General features: G+C 40.5%; 1 protein-coding gene across 2 annotated transcripts in view; it reads right to left on the bottom strand.

Annotated features, from left to right (window-relative positions):
- pxdn (peroxidasin) overlaps window positions 1–16,048 on the bottom strand; it is a 55,979-nt gene that overhangs the window by 18,241 nt on the left and 21,690 nt on the right. For both annotated transcript variants that reach the window (XM_028565350.1, XM_028565351.1), the window contains 9 exons: window positions 15,564–15,635; window positions 13,406–13,477; window positions 12,195–12,364; window positions 9,678–9,795; window positions 8,632–8,801; window positions 6,568–6,840; window positions 4,639–4,914; window positions 1,624–1,736; window positions 888–1,044 (listed from right to left, as the gene is read on the bottom strand). In XM_028565350.1, coding sequence (XP_028421151.1) covers window positions 888–1,044; window positions 1,624–1,736; window positions 4,639–4,914; window positions 6,568–6,840; window positions 8,632–8,801; window positions 9,678–9,795; window positions 12,195–12,364; window positions 13,406–13,477; window positions 15,564–15,635 — 1,421 coding nt within the window. The remainder of the gene's footprint in view (window positions 1–887; window positions 1,045–1,623; window positions 1,737–4,638; window positions 4,915–6,567; window positions 6,841–8,631; window positions 8,802–9,677; window positions 9,796–12,194; window positions 12,365–13,405; window positions 13,478–15,563; window positions 15,636–16,048) is intronic.

Raw genomic sequence — 16,048 nt, 5'->3', positions numbered from 1 at the left:
TGGAACTAACAAGTAGAACTAACAATAGCACATAACAACATGGAAACCTATCTATCCATAAACAGAGAGTACACGTTGGCAACCCACTTGTATGATAGAACTGAACAGAACACTGACTAAGTACAGACTGAGTGAACCCAACCTGGCAGTAGAAGTAGGCAGACACAGACAGACTTGGCTGCCCAGAAAGGAGAGCTTGTGTTCTTACCAGAGAATGCAGCCAATATGAAAGACTTAGAGACCAATAATGTACAAACAATAATACAAATATTCCCAAAGTTCCTCTATCTAAGTGACTTAGAGAGCCTTCCGGTCCTACTGGTAGAGGGAAGACTGCTGTAGAGTGGCAGCAAGACATGCAGCAACCTGCCATGAGGCATGTTTGTATTAATATGCTTTGGCAAAATTGTCTTGTATACAGTCTTGCCAATTAAAATAACTAAAATTGAATTGAAATCAAGGATAATGGCTTTGACCGACATTGATTGGCCACATTAGTGCTGCATGAAGAGAGGGAGTATCACTTGTACTTTGTACGTGGTCCAGTGCTGTATTTCTAGTCTGCAGCAAATTGGTGTCTTCTACATGCAAGATGTATGGTAATGCAATATGATTTACACCAAGAATAATAATTATATGTCACAACTTACCTCACGGTTTAAACTATGAAATTATCAGATCATTTTCTTTTCATTTGACAGCAGATTTACATATTACAAAACACCATAGTTCACATGAGGTTTTATCCCCCATGTGACTAAATTTGCTACAGCATTGATAAGCAACATGTTTACCCCTTACTCGCTAATATGACCCTGTCCCTAAAGCAGAAAGTGAAAAAATTACAGCAGAAGTGTCATGAGCTGCTGGCATCACTTGTGTTTTACCTGTGACAGTAAGCACCATGCTGGCAACCTGGTAGCCGATGGGATTGCGAGCGACACACTCGTAGCGTCCAGCATCAGCCGTGCCCACGTCTTTCACTTCTAGATAACCATCAGGGCTGATGTGGAACTTGCCACTCTCTGTCACCTGTACACCATCCTGGGAGAGAGAGGGTGGGGAGGTGGCACCAAGGGAAGAGGTCATGAGCCTGGGAGCTAGCATATGGAGGTGGGTATCAAACTGCAAGACAGTGATTAAGAGCCTCACATATGGGACCAGTTGTGTCAGTCCACTGAGTGGTTTAGTTTAGTAGTCTGGTTTACTGGATTTACAGTGCTGCAACCGGGGCTTAACGCCGCCCAAGATGTTTGGGATTGATTTAAAGAAATACAAACAAGTCAGAGCGTTTTGATACCCCAGAACAGATAAGCAGGGAAGTCCGACCATAGAAGATAGGCCTGGTTATGCGAGATTAAGTTTACATAGATGTGTTTGGACAGAAACTTCAACTTGAATAACTTAAACATATTAATATAGTTATTATTATTATTTCATTGTCATTATTTGCACTAATTAATATAATGACAAATAAAGTAACCACACACCATTTCCTGGCCCCAGTCCCTTTTGTCTTTATTATTCTCCTTCAGCCACGTAAGCACTTGTCTAACCACATGACCTCTGTGGTGAGGAGGCGACGGGCACCTTCCTCAGCCAACAGGAGGTTTGTCATCTAACCTTGTTCCAGGTGAGGACAGGTTGTGGCTGGCCCTGAGCGCTGCAGGGAATCTGGACGTCCTGGCCAGACTCCGCCGTCAGGTCCCTTGGAGCATTTGTGAAAACAGGCGTTACTGAATGAGTTAAAACATACACACACATACGCATATGTTAATGATAATCCACCACTGTTCAAAGTATTGTACATGTAAACTGCATTTTATAAATCAATCACAGCAGAAATTAAACCTTGAGACTTATCTTTGTCTCGTATATACTCACAGAACATACACATGCACACACTCACAGTGTTTGTGTTACACTGCAGTTACTATTTTTCTTTCCATTATTAAAGTGTGGAGTTCAAAGGGAGATGAAGGCCTATGTACTGCATTTTGAAAAGAAAGAATGCATTGCTTCATGTGGTAGCAAATACTGCAGAGCAATTGCTCATCGTGGAACACATTTATGCCATATATATGTATATATACTAGTTTTCTTTTCTTTTTTCTTTCCAACAAGTTGTGTAAGCAGTGTCAGCTACTTTTTTTTGTTTTTAAACAATGAACCTTACCACACAGACATGATACATACACGCATACATATGCAATGTCTTTTTTAAATTACATGAAATGAAGAGATGTTTTCCATTTGTGTACAGAGACTGAGTAGGTCAGCAGTCACTTATCTCCCCCTCCCCCACCAACAAATGCACACACATTGTTGAGCATTGTTAGACAGAGTGAGTCACTGTGTTATACTGTCTAAGATCTAAGTTTCACGATAACACCCTTCCGCAGCTGAGATGGTGTTTGGGAGAGGGTGGGTGTTTGCCCCCCACACACCATGTTCAAATTCCTTCATGGTTCCCAGCAGCAGCCAGCAGTAAGCCACCTGGCCATGGGAAAATCCCACAAGTTTTAGAAACACAACAAAGTGGGATGGGAGGCAGTTTCATTGGAGTCTGACACTAATTAACTGTCATTAAATCAAAGTTTAACTTTCTAAAACACAGGTTACACTGCAGTGTACAGTACACAGTATCAAAGCTGCAGGCAATGTGTTGCCAGTAGCACTCCCTGTCACAGAGAAATCGGGGATGTGAACAAAATTAAAACATCAAAAAATAAATAAAAAATGCCATCTTCACAGGCAGGCAGGAAATGGGGGAGAGAGAGGGGGTTGTGGGATGCGACAAAAGGCTGTACATTCACAGAAAAAAAAATCACAACCCTTAAATCCCTGCTTTCACTTTCTTCTCTGCACAACACTCTTATAATAAGGCAGCCATCATACACTGCCAGCAAGGTTGTGGGCTTGTACGGCGATTTAACAGTGCGGGGCCATTATGCAACATGTACTTTATGCCATGTTAACAGCCATTACTACATGGAAAAACATGGTGTCATCACAGAATTACAGACTGCCATGCCTTCCTGTGCTATGCCAAGCCTGTAATTTACACACACACACACACACACACACACACACACACACACACACACACACACACACACACACACACACACACACACACACACACACACACACACACACACACACACACACACACACACACACACACACACACACACACACACACACACACACAGAACAAAAACACATTTGCACATGCAGAATGAATTACAGTATAGTATAATACAGTGTAGTATATTTACATAGCACATATTTGCACATAAAGATGAAAAACTTGGCCAAATAAATGAAGCACACACACATTACACACACACACCGCTATATATCTTTCAGTGTATACAAACAACTTTTTAGAAGATTTGCGTGTGACCCGTAGAGCTCATTATGGGTCAGCGTTACTGTGTTTACCTTCATTGACTCGCCTGAAAAAGACACTAGGCTGCTACAGTATAACCATTCAGACCTCTACGTCAGACTGGTCGGTTATAACTCGATTCAGCCAGACATTTCTCTGATGGAGAAGGAGATGGACGGATATCGCTGCATTCATTCAGTCTTTAAACTGTATAAATTAGTCTAGCGGTGAGTAGACCTCTGTTTATAGCAGTTTTTTCAACATAATATTGTAAAAACAGAGCAGGTAATATTGGTAGTGAGAGCAACAAGTTTGTGGACTGCCGAGTCATTATTGCACCTTTCTCTACGCGAGTAAATGACAGCATAACGCAGTAAAGACTGACACTGAGCTGAAATGTAAACAATGCGCTGCAACACGTGTGTTAGAATAATTTACATTATCAAAGCATAGACAGAACCAATGAAGTTATATCAATGTTAATTTTCACTTGAGAACCCAACAAGGAGGCAGTCTCCGCATTACAGAATAGTACAGACCTAACGAAAAGCTCTCTACAGCTGCTTTTTATAATACTAAGTGAAATGTAATAAATCATGATACAGAGTAGATGTCGTCAATTGTTATCTTGTCAGAGTCGATGACGTCTCCCCTATCTGGTCTGAGAGGGCATGTATGACCTCAGGAACACATCGTGCTCAGACAAGGACGCACAATGGCTCCATGTTATCTTGTTTAGAGTATTCAGTATAATATTATTCTATGGAAACAGTTTAATAATAACAAGAGAGAAAGTGTGTAAACCAAAATTTCTCTAACAACATGTAATTCAGTTTCATTAAAAGGTTTTATTTTTAAGGATTATGTTATTCTACAGAATGAAAGAAAAAAAAGAAAAACAGATAAGACAAAAAATAATGCATATCCAAATCCCAAAATTGAAAAAGGAATACTTACCAGACGAAAAAATATCCAAATAGTCTAATATTCGGGTCCAGCACAACTCTGTACTATGTAAAATATGTCCTAGTAATACAGTAAAATAGCTGCCATGCAGCTGTCATATCAGTGTTTTACCACTTTAGAAGCATTTATATTGAAAATTATAGGAAAAACAAACACACCTTGATAGATACAGTTACCGTCCGTGCTTCAAATTATACCGTGATATACATTTTAGACCACACCGCCTAGCCCTATCCCATCATCTCCATTCATTTTGAAGCTTCACCCTACATTCTCACCTCTTTGCTGGATGCTGAGCTGCACAGCGGTGCGCACGGTTCCCACAGGGCTGACCGCCTGGCATTCATACTGTCCCTCGTCATGAGCTGCCACCCGAGTGATGCGGAGAGTACCAGAAGCCAGGACCACATGACGGCGGTCTAGGGGTAATGGACTGCCCCCACGTGTCCAGGCAATGACTGGCTGGGGGTAACCACTTGCCTCACAGGGGAAGTCCACCGTGTGACCCTCCAGGGTTGATTGGTCCTGTGGAGTGACTGTGAACTGGGGGATTGCTGGGGGCAGAAGGGAAAAAAAGCGGTTTAAACTTTGTATGAAAATGAAATCTAGCTTCATAGGAGCCTTTACTGTACGCAGATGACTCTGTAATTGTTAGTCTACTGCAAGACAATGAAACTGGCCATGGCCCAGTTATCCAGGACTTTGTCGAGCGGTGTGAAAAATCCATCCTCCAGATTAATATCTCAAAAGCTAAAGACATGGTCATTGATTTTCGGAAATCACTCCCTCAGGCACGAGAAGTCACCACTATAAAAAGGGTCAAATAGTGGAGTGTGCTGAAACCTACAAATATCTCGGAACGATTATTGACAGTAAACTGATTTTTGAGGCAAACTGTGACAATGTTTATTAAAAGGTAAACCAGCAATTGTTTTGTCTGAGAAAACTTTCCTCTTTCCACACTGTTAGAACCTTGATGACTCTATTTTATCATGCTTTTATTGAATCTGTTTTGTCTTTTTGCCTTGTGTTGTGGTTTGGGAACTTGTCTCTCAAAAATAGAAATCGTCTGAATCAAATTGTGAAGTGGTCCAGTAAGCTGATTGGAAAGCCACTGCTCAACCCAGAATCCCTGTATTCTAAGTTAGTTATCCTCAGTTACAGAGGACAGCTGGAACTATTTTGAAAGACCATTCCCACCCGTTATATGGTGACTTTCAGCTTCTACCGTCGGGACGCAGGTATAAAGTACCAGCCTGTAAAACTAAGCGATACAGAAACAGCTTTGTCCCAGCGGCTATACGTATATTAAATAAGTAGTAGAAATACAGATCTGCTGCATTTTGTTTATTTTTATTATTATTATATTGTGCCGGCGGAACCATTGACTTAGTGTATTTTATGAACAATGATGTCTCCTTTGTTACGTTTTATGTCCCAACAGTCTGCTGCCGATTGTGTGTATGTATGCATGTCTATGTGTGTCTGTAAAAAGGACGCTGATGCACCAAACTTCCCACTGTAAGCCAAATCTACCTTTGGGTATAAATAAAGTTACCTTGACCTTGACTTGCCATGGCAGACTGAGGATACATTATGGAGCTATTAGACCTCAGATTCCCAACAATTACAGCTGAAGCTATAGAACGTCCAGGGGATAAATCAGTTAGAGAAAACTTAATTAGTAATGTGAGCAATATAAAGATTCATTTTGTCGATATCAAATCTCAAAATGATTGAGACCTATTTAGACACTTGGGAACTGACATCTGCAAGATCTGGAACAAGTGCCCTAAAGATTTGCATGGAGACTCTCCTTCCAGTGAGGTAAGACAGTGCCGGCTGAGCAGTAAGTCTTGTTTTTATTAAATTAACTTTGTATTGGATGAGCTCATGTGAGATTACAGGTCCTGATGTCTAAAAAGAATCAGGATAATAGCAGTAAAATCATTTGTTGCCTAATTGTGTATCAGATTCTAATCTGTGAAATGCATTGTTATATGAATAAATCCATTTAGATTTCAAATGGCTTCTAATGAGTCCACAGTTACAGTGTGCTAAAACATTTGAAGGACAGTAAAGACACCAGTCTTTGCTAACACATTTTTAGGATGAGAAAATCCCCCAAAAGCAATTCAGATGAAATCTGTCTTATTTATTAATAAATCCAATGCCTAAGTAAAGGAAAAAGGAATTCTGATTCCTACCTTGTACAATGATATACGCTGTAGCGTGTATGGTATCAACATTATTGGAGGCAAAACAGGTATACTGTCCCCCATCAGCCTGGTCCACGTTCTGGATATAAAGCCCTCCAGAGGGGGTGATGTTGATGCGAGCGTCGCTGGGCAGGGGTGTCCGATCGCCCTTTGTCCAAGAGACCCGGGGCTGCGGTTGGCCTGTGGCACTACACTCCAGGGTCACACTCTCTCCCACCAGCACCTCAGTGTTCTGGGGCTGGATCACAAAACTTGGCCGTGCTAGAGGAGCAGGGGGAGGGTGGAGGGGAGAATGTGAGAATGGGGTTAGATTAATTAGGTCAGAGGTGATACAATTTTTCATCTGGGTCTCTGGTTTGAGTTAATTGAGGCTACATCCACACTAATCTATTTGTGATTAAAAACAACGATCTTTTGCAACATTTACGCCTTGCGTCCATGCTACTATGGCGAATCCAAGCCCCTAAAGCAGAGACATTTGGAAACACTGCTGACCACGTTTAAGTTTGAAAACTCTGGGGTTGCATTCGAGTCTGGACGCGCAGAAACAGAGACCTTTGGAAACAACAACACACGTCAGTCAGTCTTATCGGTTAGGTAGGTCTATATACCTTTTCAGTAACAGTTCCACCTCATCATTGGTCCAAGCAAATAAATCCCTGGTCTTACTTTTTGCCACTTTTGTTCTTTCTGCAAAGTATTTTCAATTTATACAGTCAGGATTTTCAACTGCAGAGTAACATTTGACAATCTACTTCCTGCTTACACCTGAACACACACAGCCAGTATATGAATGGTCATGTGATATGCGTTGTAAGACTTGTTAATATGGACAGAGATTAGTTTTGATATGTAGCATAAATGCTTGTGTGGACGGAGATCATTTTGTTCCGAAGCGCCTTTTAATAATGGAAAGGTAGTAGTGTGGATGTAGCCTCAGGTTATTAGGAAACTAGTGATGACCTAAATAAAAGTTGGCATAATGTTAAAAAGAAAGCTTTTGAGAAACGTGCATCTGAAGGGGCATTACATGCACAAAGAAGATGTTTGTATATTTCTGGCAATAACGCCACTCTGACTACTTTTAAAACAACTTCCTACGTGTATCACAAAATAAGGTGGACTCCTGTCCATATTTGGCCTGTGATTACAGTGGAGTCAACAGGAAATATGTACCAGTGAGAGGCCTGGTGTTTACAAACACACAGAGACAGGAAATGCACAACATCTGCTCTTAGAAACTTTTCATTAACAAGAGGTCATCACTGGGGCCATCTATCACCTCGGCAATGACCCTGTGTGTGTGTGTGTGTTTTACATGAAAGGCAGTGGGCTTTGCTCACAGCTCATTGACACATCCCAGTTCTATGACCTGCTTAACTCTGTGGGTAACCGAGGTGCTACTCACAGTGCAGACACCTTGCTCATATCATGTTTCTATGCATATACTTGATCTCATGCACATGGTAAACCACTAGTTGTACCGTATCACGCACAATGACATCATTTAGGAACTCATTTAGGAAGCCTCATCATGTTATTCAAACTGTAAATGTCACCAGTCTTTTCCAATCCCAACAAAACATATAAATACATGAAGGTAACAAGTGTAGATTAAAATAGCACTGGACAAATTCTGTCTGAATGGAGGTAAGAGTGGAGATGGTGGGGGCGGCCTCTAGCTCACCCAGTAAGAGCATTCACCTAATGTTGGCTGAGTCCTGCAGCGGCGCAGGTTCGAATCCGACCTGCTGCCCTTTGCTGTGTGTCGTCCCCCATCTCTCTCCCCCTTTCCAGCCTATCCACTGTCACTATATATTGAAGGGAAAAGCCCCAAAAAAATAATCTTTAAAAAAATAAAGGTGAAAGAATTTTTTTTTTTTTTGAGGTTCACCTTTCCCAAACTCTGTATTTTCCAGGTCAATCTATGATGTAGGTAAATTAGCCTGGACATCGATATGACTTTCTGCATGAAATATTGAGCACTGCATCTTTAGTAGTTAACAGGTTGCCTGTGATGAGCAGAGGTTGAAATTAAAAGCAGCCACTTACAGGGGGCTCCAAAATATCGCAGCGTGACCTGTGAAGTCTTGACCTCCCCAGCCACGTTTTTGGCCATGCATTGGTAGACTCCCTGGTCTGTCTCCCTGGTGTTCTGAATCATTAGCGTCCCGTCTTCCAGCAGGTTCAGACGACTGTCATCACGCATGTTCAGAGCATTGCTATCAGGAGTGCACAGAGATACACATCACAATCAATTAAACCTAAATCAGTATATGTATACCGCCTATTCACATGGCAATGTCAGAACTGGTGACTTTTGTTCATTTATTTTAAATGTGATGGGACCTAAACACAAACATCAAATCAACCTTTCGGTAACACTTTCTATTAAGCCTGTCTCTATAATGCATAATAAACACAGTTATAATGTGTTATAATCTGCTTATAACGCTCTATAAGTATAGTTATAAGCACTTTATACCTATAATCATAACACATTATAAAGCATTTTTATAATAAGGTCAAATATTATAATACTTTATAATTGCTGGTTACTTTGTGTCTATAATGCATTATAAACACATTTATGATGAGTTAATAATCAAGGTCAAGGTAAACTTTATTATCCCAAAAAAGGGAAATTCGGGTGATCAAGGTGCACATACATAAAACATTTATATATATTGATATAAATGAATATAAGCGATGTATAAGTATAGTTATAAGTCCTTGTGAATAATTATAATGCTAGATAACAATAACCATAACACATTATAAACTATTTTATGACATAAAAGGTATCATTATCGTCTATAATTGCTCATGACTCCACGACTACCATATTTTTTCCAGGATTATAGTGTATTATAATTCTCATAATTTAATACATCATAATCATTTTATAAAGCATAATAAACACTGCTATAAGACATTATAATGTGATTATAAGTCACTATACGTGATTATTGTTTACTTTAAGTAAGTGAAAAACTTTTTTAAATCTATGCAAGAAGAACAATTTGTAATATATATATTCAACTGGAACTAGTAAAGTACTAGGTTACTTAGCATGGCTATAACATTACGTGTCTTACTTGTTCCTGAGCCAGATGATCTGTGGTTTGGGGTTGCCTTCAGCCCTACAGGTGAAGTAGACAGTGTTCCCTGATGTAACATCGACATCCTGGGGCTCTGAGGTGATCCTGGGTACCTCTGGAGGAAAAGGCCACATAATTACACACAGGTTTTTGCAGTTGGAAATCCGGTTTGTGGTAACCAGCCTCCATCGTGGTCTAATGAGGAGGCAAGCCTGGCTCATCAGATACCACTTGTGCAGGGAGGTGGCACTTCATCTCAAGAAGGACAGCTGTTTTGACAGCTGCTCAACCCGCCGTGCATTGTTCCACCTCATTTACAGGGGGAAGAGGGAGAACAAGAAGGGAGGGAGGTGTGGAATGGCTTCCATCATGTTCCATCAAGCAGACATTCTTACTCTGCTGAGTTGCTATGTAGACAGATGAAGTGGAGGGGGTAACATTTAGCAAGAATGGGCAAGTTGGTGCAATCAAATTAGCTGCTGAGATTTAAATGTGGTTGGGTTACAGTCAGTTGCCAACTAACCTGCCTGCCTGGTTCAGACTACCGTATTCAGTGGGAGCTGGAGGAAACACAGAGCTAAGACAATTGGATTTACTGCAGGAGCTTAAACCGCCTGTTACAGGAACCAACTGAAAATCTGCCATACAGACTTACAGTAAAATTTTGACTCTTTTATACTTGCAGTGTTGAAATGGAATGGGAATGGAAATTGATTTATTTTAAACAGGGACAATGCACAAATAGACATTAAACTTGTAATACAAGAGAATATGTCTTGGGCCAGGTTTTAGCAACAATTGCTAATTTCCACCTGTACTTTTATTGGAACAATATGTGGCCAACACAGATAAAGGGTTCGGCAGGTGGTATTGTGGTTGACCACCTACACAAACTCAATGTGGTTGCTGAGTAAATATGGCCAGAGAGGATAGTCTTTTATTTGTCTTAACTGTCTCTGGATATCTGCCAAGGCGTGATGACCCGGTTCAGACTCTTCACCCAGCCAGCACCATTGGAGAGACTAGACAGATTCACTCAAGGCTTGGTTGAACAGACGATTGGAGCAGCAAACCGGCACATACAAATAAATAAACATGCATTTACACTTAAACCTGTTCTTAAGCATACTTTCCTTGGGCTTGCAAGTGATACTCCACCCAAAGTCTATCTGTTAAACATATAATCATATTATTCATCTCATTAAAAGTAATTGCTAATCTGCATTGCATTGTCATTATTTTCTCTTTGTGTGTCATGTTTGTTTTTCACCCATACGTCTTTAGAGTACATTTGATTTTGACAAAGAACATAATAAAATAAATAAATAATTGCCAAGAGATATAGGGGGTCTGGGACCAGATAAATATTCTGTATCATTTAATGCCAGGTATCCTCTGATCTGGGGCTATAAGAGGATGGCACTATAAAGTTCTCATGTGATATTACATATAAAAAGTTCATAAAAACTTTGCATCACAAGAACGGACTTAGCATCGCACCCACCATGGCACAATACAGCCTACAAAGCTGCAGGACATCTTCTGTCAAACTACTGTATGTCTGGCAGCAGCACAAATCATAGAAAGTGAGATTTTATCATTTGATGACCTTAGAGAGAGATACAAATTGAACATTAACGAACACTGCTCAATTAAGATACCCAATAAATACTTTGAGACTATAATTATGAGAGTGACAAACAATTCAGGTCTTTGGCCTCAGATAGTGGTAGTATTCAAGTTAACTGGTTACGGATAGTAGATCAGCAATCAGATCATATCCACAGGCAAACAGGTCAATGATTAATTCAGTCAACATGGGACTGCACTACATTCTACAACACCTCAACTCCCCAAGCACATATGCAAGGATCCTGTTTGCGAACCCAGACATCCTTCACACCAAACTCATTTAGCTCACTGTGCCAGCCTGGAGGCAGCAGGTGAGGCTCAGGATGTCATGATGTCTCATGAATCAAATTCCTTGTGTGTAGCCTATACGCTTTCTTGGCCATTAAAGCTGATGGTGACCAGACCTCTGGTCTCTAGAGGCACAGCTGATGTTGTATGGAGAGTAAAACAGCTGGGTGCCAGCAGACCTCAGACACAAGGAGAGGAGACACCTGTGTCTGTAGATGTGAGATAGGGTGACCTGCTATTTGCTAGCAGGAAGGCTGTAGGTTTGTATGTGGACTGAGTTGTGGTTTAAGTTAGGAGAGTGTGTATTGAAATAGGAACATGGAAACCACATGCATGCTGCTATGCAACCATGTGTGTATGGCTTCATGTAGGCTTGCCCAGATGTGTGCTTGCTTGCCCAGATGTTCAACAACCAAGTTGGAGTGCTTTCCATTAATGTTGCAGCACATTAAAGTTCCACAGCGATAATCAGTCTAATTTCCAATACAGCATACACTATAATATGACTGTCCCAGTGTCAAATGTGCCAACGAAAATGTCATGATATTCCGGTATTGTCATGCTCAGTGTGAAGTTAGGCTATTTTTTCCATACCACAGTTGAGCTCCTCAGCGGTGAGTGTTGCCACCGATCTGCCCTGCAGGCGGCTGGGGTAGTCACAGGTAGCAGCAGCCTGGGCATTGCCCGACTCAGCATACTGCTTCAGCAGGTCAGCCAGCCACAGCAGCTCACAGTCACAGTTTAATGTATTGGAATCCAGTCGCCTGAACACACAGACAACATGCACAGACACATATACACATAGCAAGTGAGAAATGGGCATGTAGTCCATCCATAAAGCATACTGTATATGACATGTAGCTGTGGAGTATGTGCATGCAGCAGTGTAAATCCTCTCTGGCAGTTTATGAACTAAACCTGATCTGGCATAGCCAGGCCCAGTACAGGCCAAACAGTGGGGCTCAGCAGGGCCATATTGGAAGAAACTCTCCTCGTGCCGTGGGAAACTCTCTCTGCTTGGCCTCCTCTTCTGGTAACTCATCCAGCTTTTAGTTCTACCACAATGTGTCCATTATCCATGAAATGGATCACAGAAAATTTAACTGGCAATGTTTACATTTGTGAAGCTTCATTTGATAAAGTGTGTTATGAAAAAGAATTATGTTTAGTCACTTGTGCTTTCAGGGTCTAAGTGATCATTTATATATCCTCCAACACTAAATGCCATGATCAGAGTCAGTGCGAGTCTACTGCAGTTTCTCTTAGTATCTCTTTTAAAGCACTGGCCTGGGTTGCTACAAATACTTAGACAGTCAATCATGGCAGAGAAAAGAGGGGAGAAAGCAATGGGATGAGGCCAAACTGTTGATTGTGATTCACTGTCTGTTGGCTGGAGGAGGCTGGAGTTTGAAGCTGTATTAGAGATAGTTGTCCTCATGTTGTAGGAACCCACATTCTCATATTTCAGAGACAATTAGCATCCTTTGTGCAAGATGGATATTAGGATTTCATTTTATTTGCTTTTCTCATCATATCCCACGCTACAGTCCCTTCAAATCTCCTCTGCAGCGGAGTCAAACAGAGAATAGCAAAACTATGGGGAGGACTGGGCTGTGAGCCATGTGATAGAAACAACCTTGCAGCCAAAGAAGCGTGAGAACAGTGTACTGTGGCTACATGGCATGTAACGGACAACAGGCCCCACTTGATACTAGGTATCATGGGAGTAAGCTACATAAATTGATAAAGACATGCATTCTAGTGAAACAGCTGTTTCATTGGTTGTTAGGGACTTTTCCACTTACAATCGCTTCATGGCCTGAAGATGAGAGAAGGTTCCCGGGACTAGCTGGGTGATTCTGTTGTTGTGCAAAAACCTGAGTGAGAGAGAGAAAAACTATGAAATGATTTATCACTGTATATAGCGGATTTGCAAGAGTACATTTATGTCAATCAATGGTTTTACTCAGGCATGAGGAACTTTGAACGTATGAATCAGTTTTTTTAACATATTGATCAACATATTTTGTAGGAAAAAAAAAACATGCTCATCTTCCCAGACACACCGTGACCACTCAACTCGATGACCCCGGAGACTTGTATTCCTTAGCTAAAAGCAGACATCAAAACGGTTTCCTTTTATACAAGGCTCCGCCCCAACAAAATCCCCCAAAACTGTTCATTCTTAAAATGACTAAATCAAGATAATCTTGATGCAGTTCTTCATCTTCTACCCTAATCTGTAGGAACCGATCTACAGATATGCTCGCTGGTCACTTTGCCAAAGTGACTGCTTTGACCGTGACCATGGAGATATTCCCCAAAAAGCCAACAAGAGTGTGCATCTGGGAATTCCTTCCCTCCCCTTTCCCCCATGTTTTGCAGGTGTCTCTACTACGTCTTTCCTTCTCCAGTGACTTGGAGGTATAGATATGCTGGGTAGCCTCTGGCCCATAAACAGGGACAATGAAACAATAATTTAACAGGACTTTCTTCAACCCTTAGACATCTGGTGGAGAGTTTTAGAAGCCGAGGCGTCCTCACATCTGCACATTGTCAAGAAGGTTCATATCAAGAGCTCTTGTAGGCTACATATAAAACATTATGGCTGTCTGTGTGCAAGAGAACCACAGCTTTAATTAATTTACAAACATAGCTGATTGATTATTAACAGAGGATAAAAAACATGTTAACTGAGACATTATTAAAACAATTTAATCCATCTGGTTATGTATTCTAGTGGTCAGGAACAACAATATTAATATCACTATTAAATTTAATATGAAGTTGTCACATTAAGATAACCTTATACAGATTTCACGGGACAACTCTACATGTAGTAAATAAGGATAATTGAAGTTAAATTACAACTATCCCAAAGAGTTGGAGTAACATTACGACACCGTACATATTAACGCAGTATATTAGGGGTGTGCAAAAAAAATAGATTCACATTCGTATCGCGATTCAAGCTCTACTGATTCAAAATTGATTCATAGAATTCCAAAAATCGATTCATATTTAAAAAAAAGAAATGTCATTTTTTTTTTTATTGTAGGTCTACTGCAATTACATTGGAAAAGTAACTACATTTACATACTGTGTATCGTTTTTTTTTTTTTAAATCAAGAATCATTTTTGAATCAAAAATCGATTTTGAATCGAATATTGAGCCTAAAAAAAAAAAAAATTGATATTAAATCGAATCGTGACATTTTCTGAATCGTGCACCCCTACAGTATATAATCAGTGATCTAAGATCAACACCATGTTCAAAGTGACATTTCTATCTGTGGTTCCAACTAGCTCAGCTCTGTGTTTAATGAGGCCAAGATGTGTTCTCAATCCTCAGTCCAGGACTTTGTGTTGTGATCTCATTCAGTTACCCTAGTTTCTTTTTCTCTGACCGACTAATTTTCGGATCAGTAGAATTAGCAAAAAATGCAAACCCGATACATTTCCTGGTCTGCTAAACAACTGAACTAGAGTTGTTGGTTTAACAAATAAACAACAGAGGGAAAAGAACACATGCATTATCTTACAGCTCTCACAGGACAAATACAATTAGCCCCATGGGAACTCGGTATAAGTCAGGGATCAACTCCTAGAATCTGCTATCATTACTTTATTATTGTTGGAAGCAACGACAAACCAGTCTCTTCACTAAAAAAGGAGTTTTAAGGAGGCATTTGGCTGTACTGATTTCATACTGCCGCTGACATTTTGCTTCAGTAGGTCACTCCAATGTCCTGCTAAGCAAAGTCTGGACCGGGGTGAATTGACACTTTATTTCATTCCAAGTGCCCAAGTGAATCCAGTTGCGCTTTTGGATTTATTAATCCATTTATGATGTGAGCATTTAAATTGGAATGTGCTTTTTCCTCCTGAGAACGTTTAAGGATTGTGTGTGAAGTGCATACATTTTTAGAATCTTTGGCGAAAGGTCAGACAGCATGAACTTACAGTCGTTCCAGCTTTGGTAGGTGAGTGAATGATTCTGGTTCCAAAGACTCAATATTGTTGAAGTGCAGGTACCTGGAGAAGAACAAAGTGTAGACAAAGCACAGTAAAACTGGATTAGGGCTCCCTGTCTGACTAAATATAATTCCACTGACCTAGTAATCCCAAAGAGGTGGGTAAATGAGAACACCGAAGTGTTTCCTAGTCATCCCTGTTCACCTGTCCATCCCTGCCACTTCAAATTACTGAACTAACAGTTACAGAAAAGGCGATATCTAGCTCTAGATGAATGCAGACAGACTGGAGGGATTCGCACATCAGGAATTCATCTTAGACATTTGATATAGAGGGTCTGAAAATCTATGGCTACAAACTGAGTTTTAAATTAGATTTCCCACAGGTAAAAAGCAAGCACAATGATTATCTCGTGGAATGCAAAGATAATGTACGCTCCCAAAAGCCTTTGAGCTGAGAAAACATAAATCAAA

The sequence above is a fragment of the Perca flavescens genome, chromosome 20 (assembly GCF_004354835.1).
Source record: "Perca flavescens isolate YP-PL-M2 chromosome 20, PFLA_1.0, whole genome shotgun sequence".
Taxonomy (NCBI): domain Eukaryota; kingdom Metazoa; phylum Chordata; class Actinopteri; order Perciformes; family Percidae; genus Perca; species Perca flavescens.
This window is presented reverse-complemented; position numbering and strand designations above follow the sequence as displayed.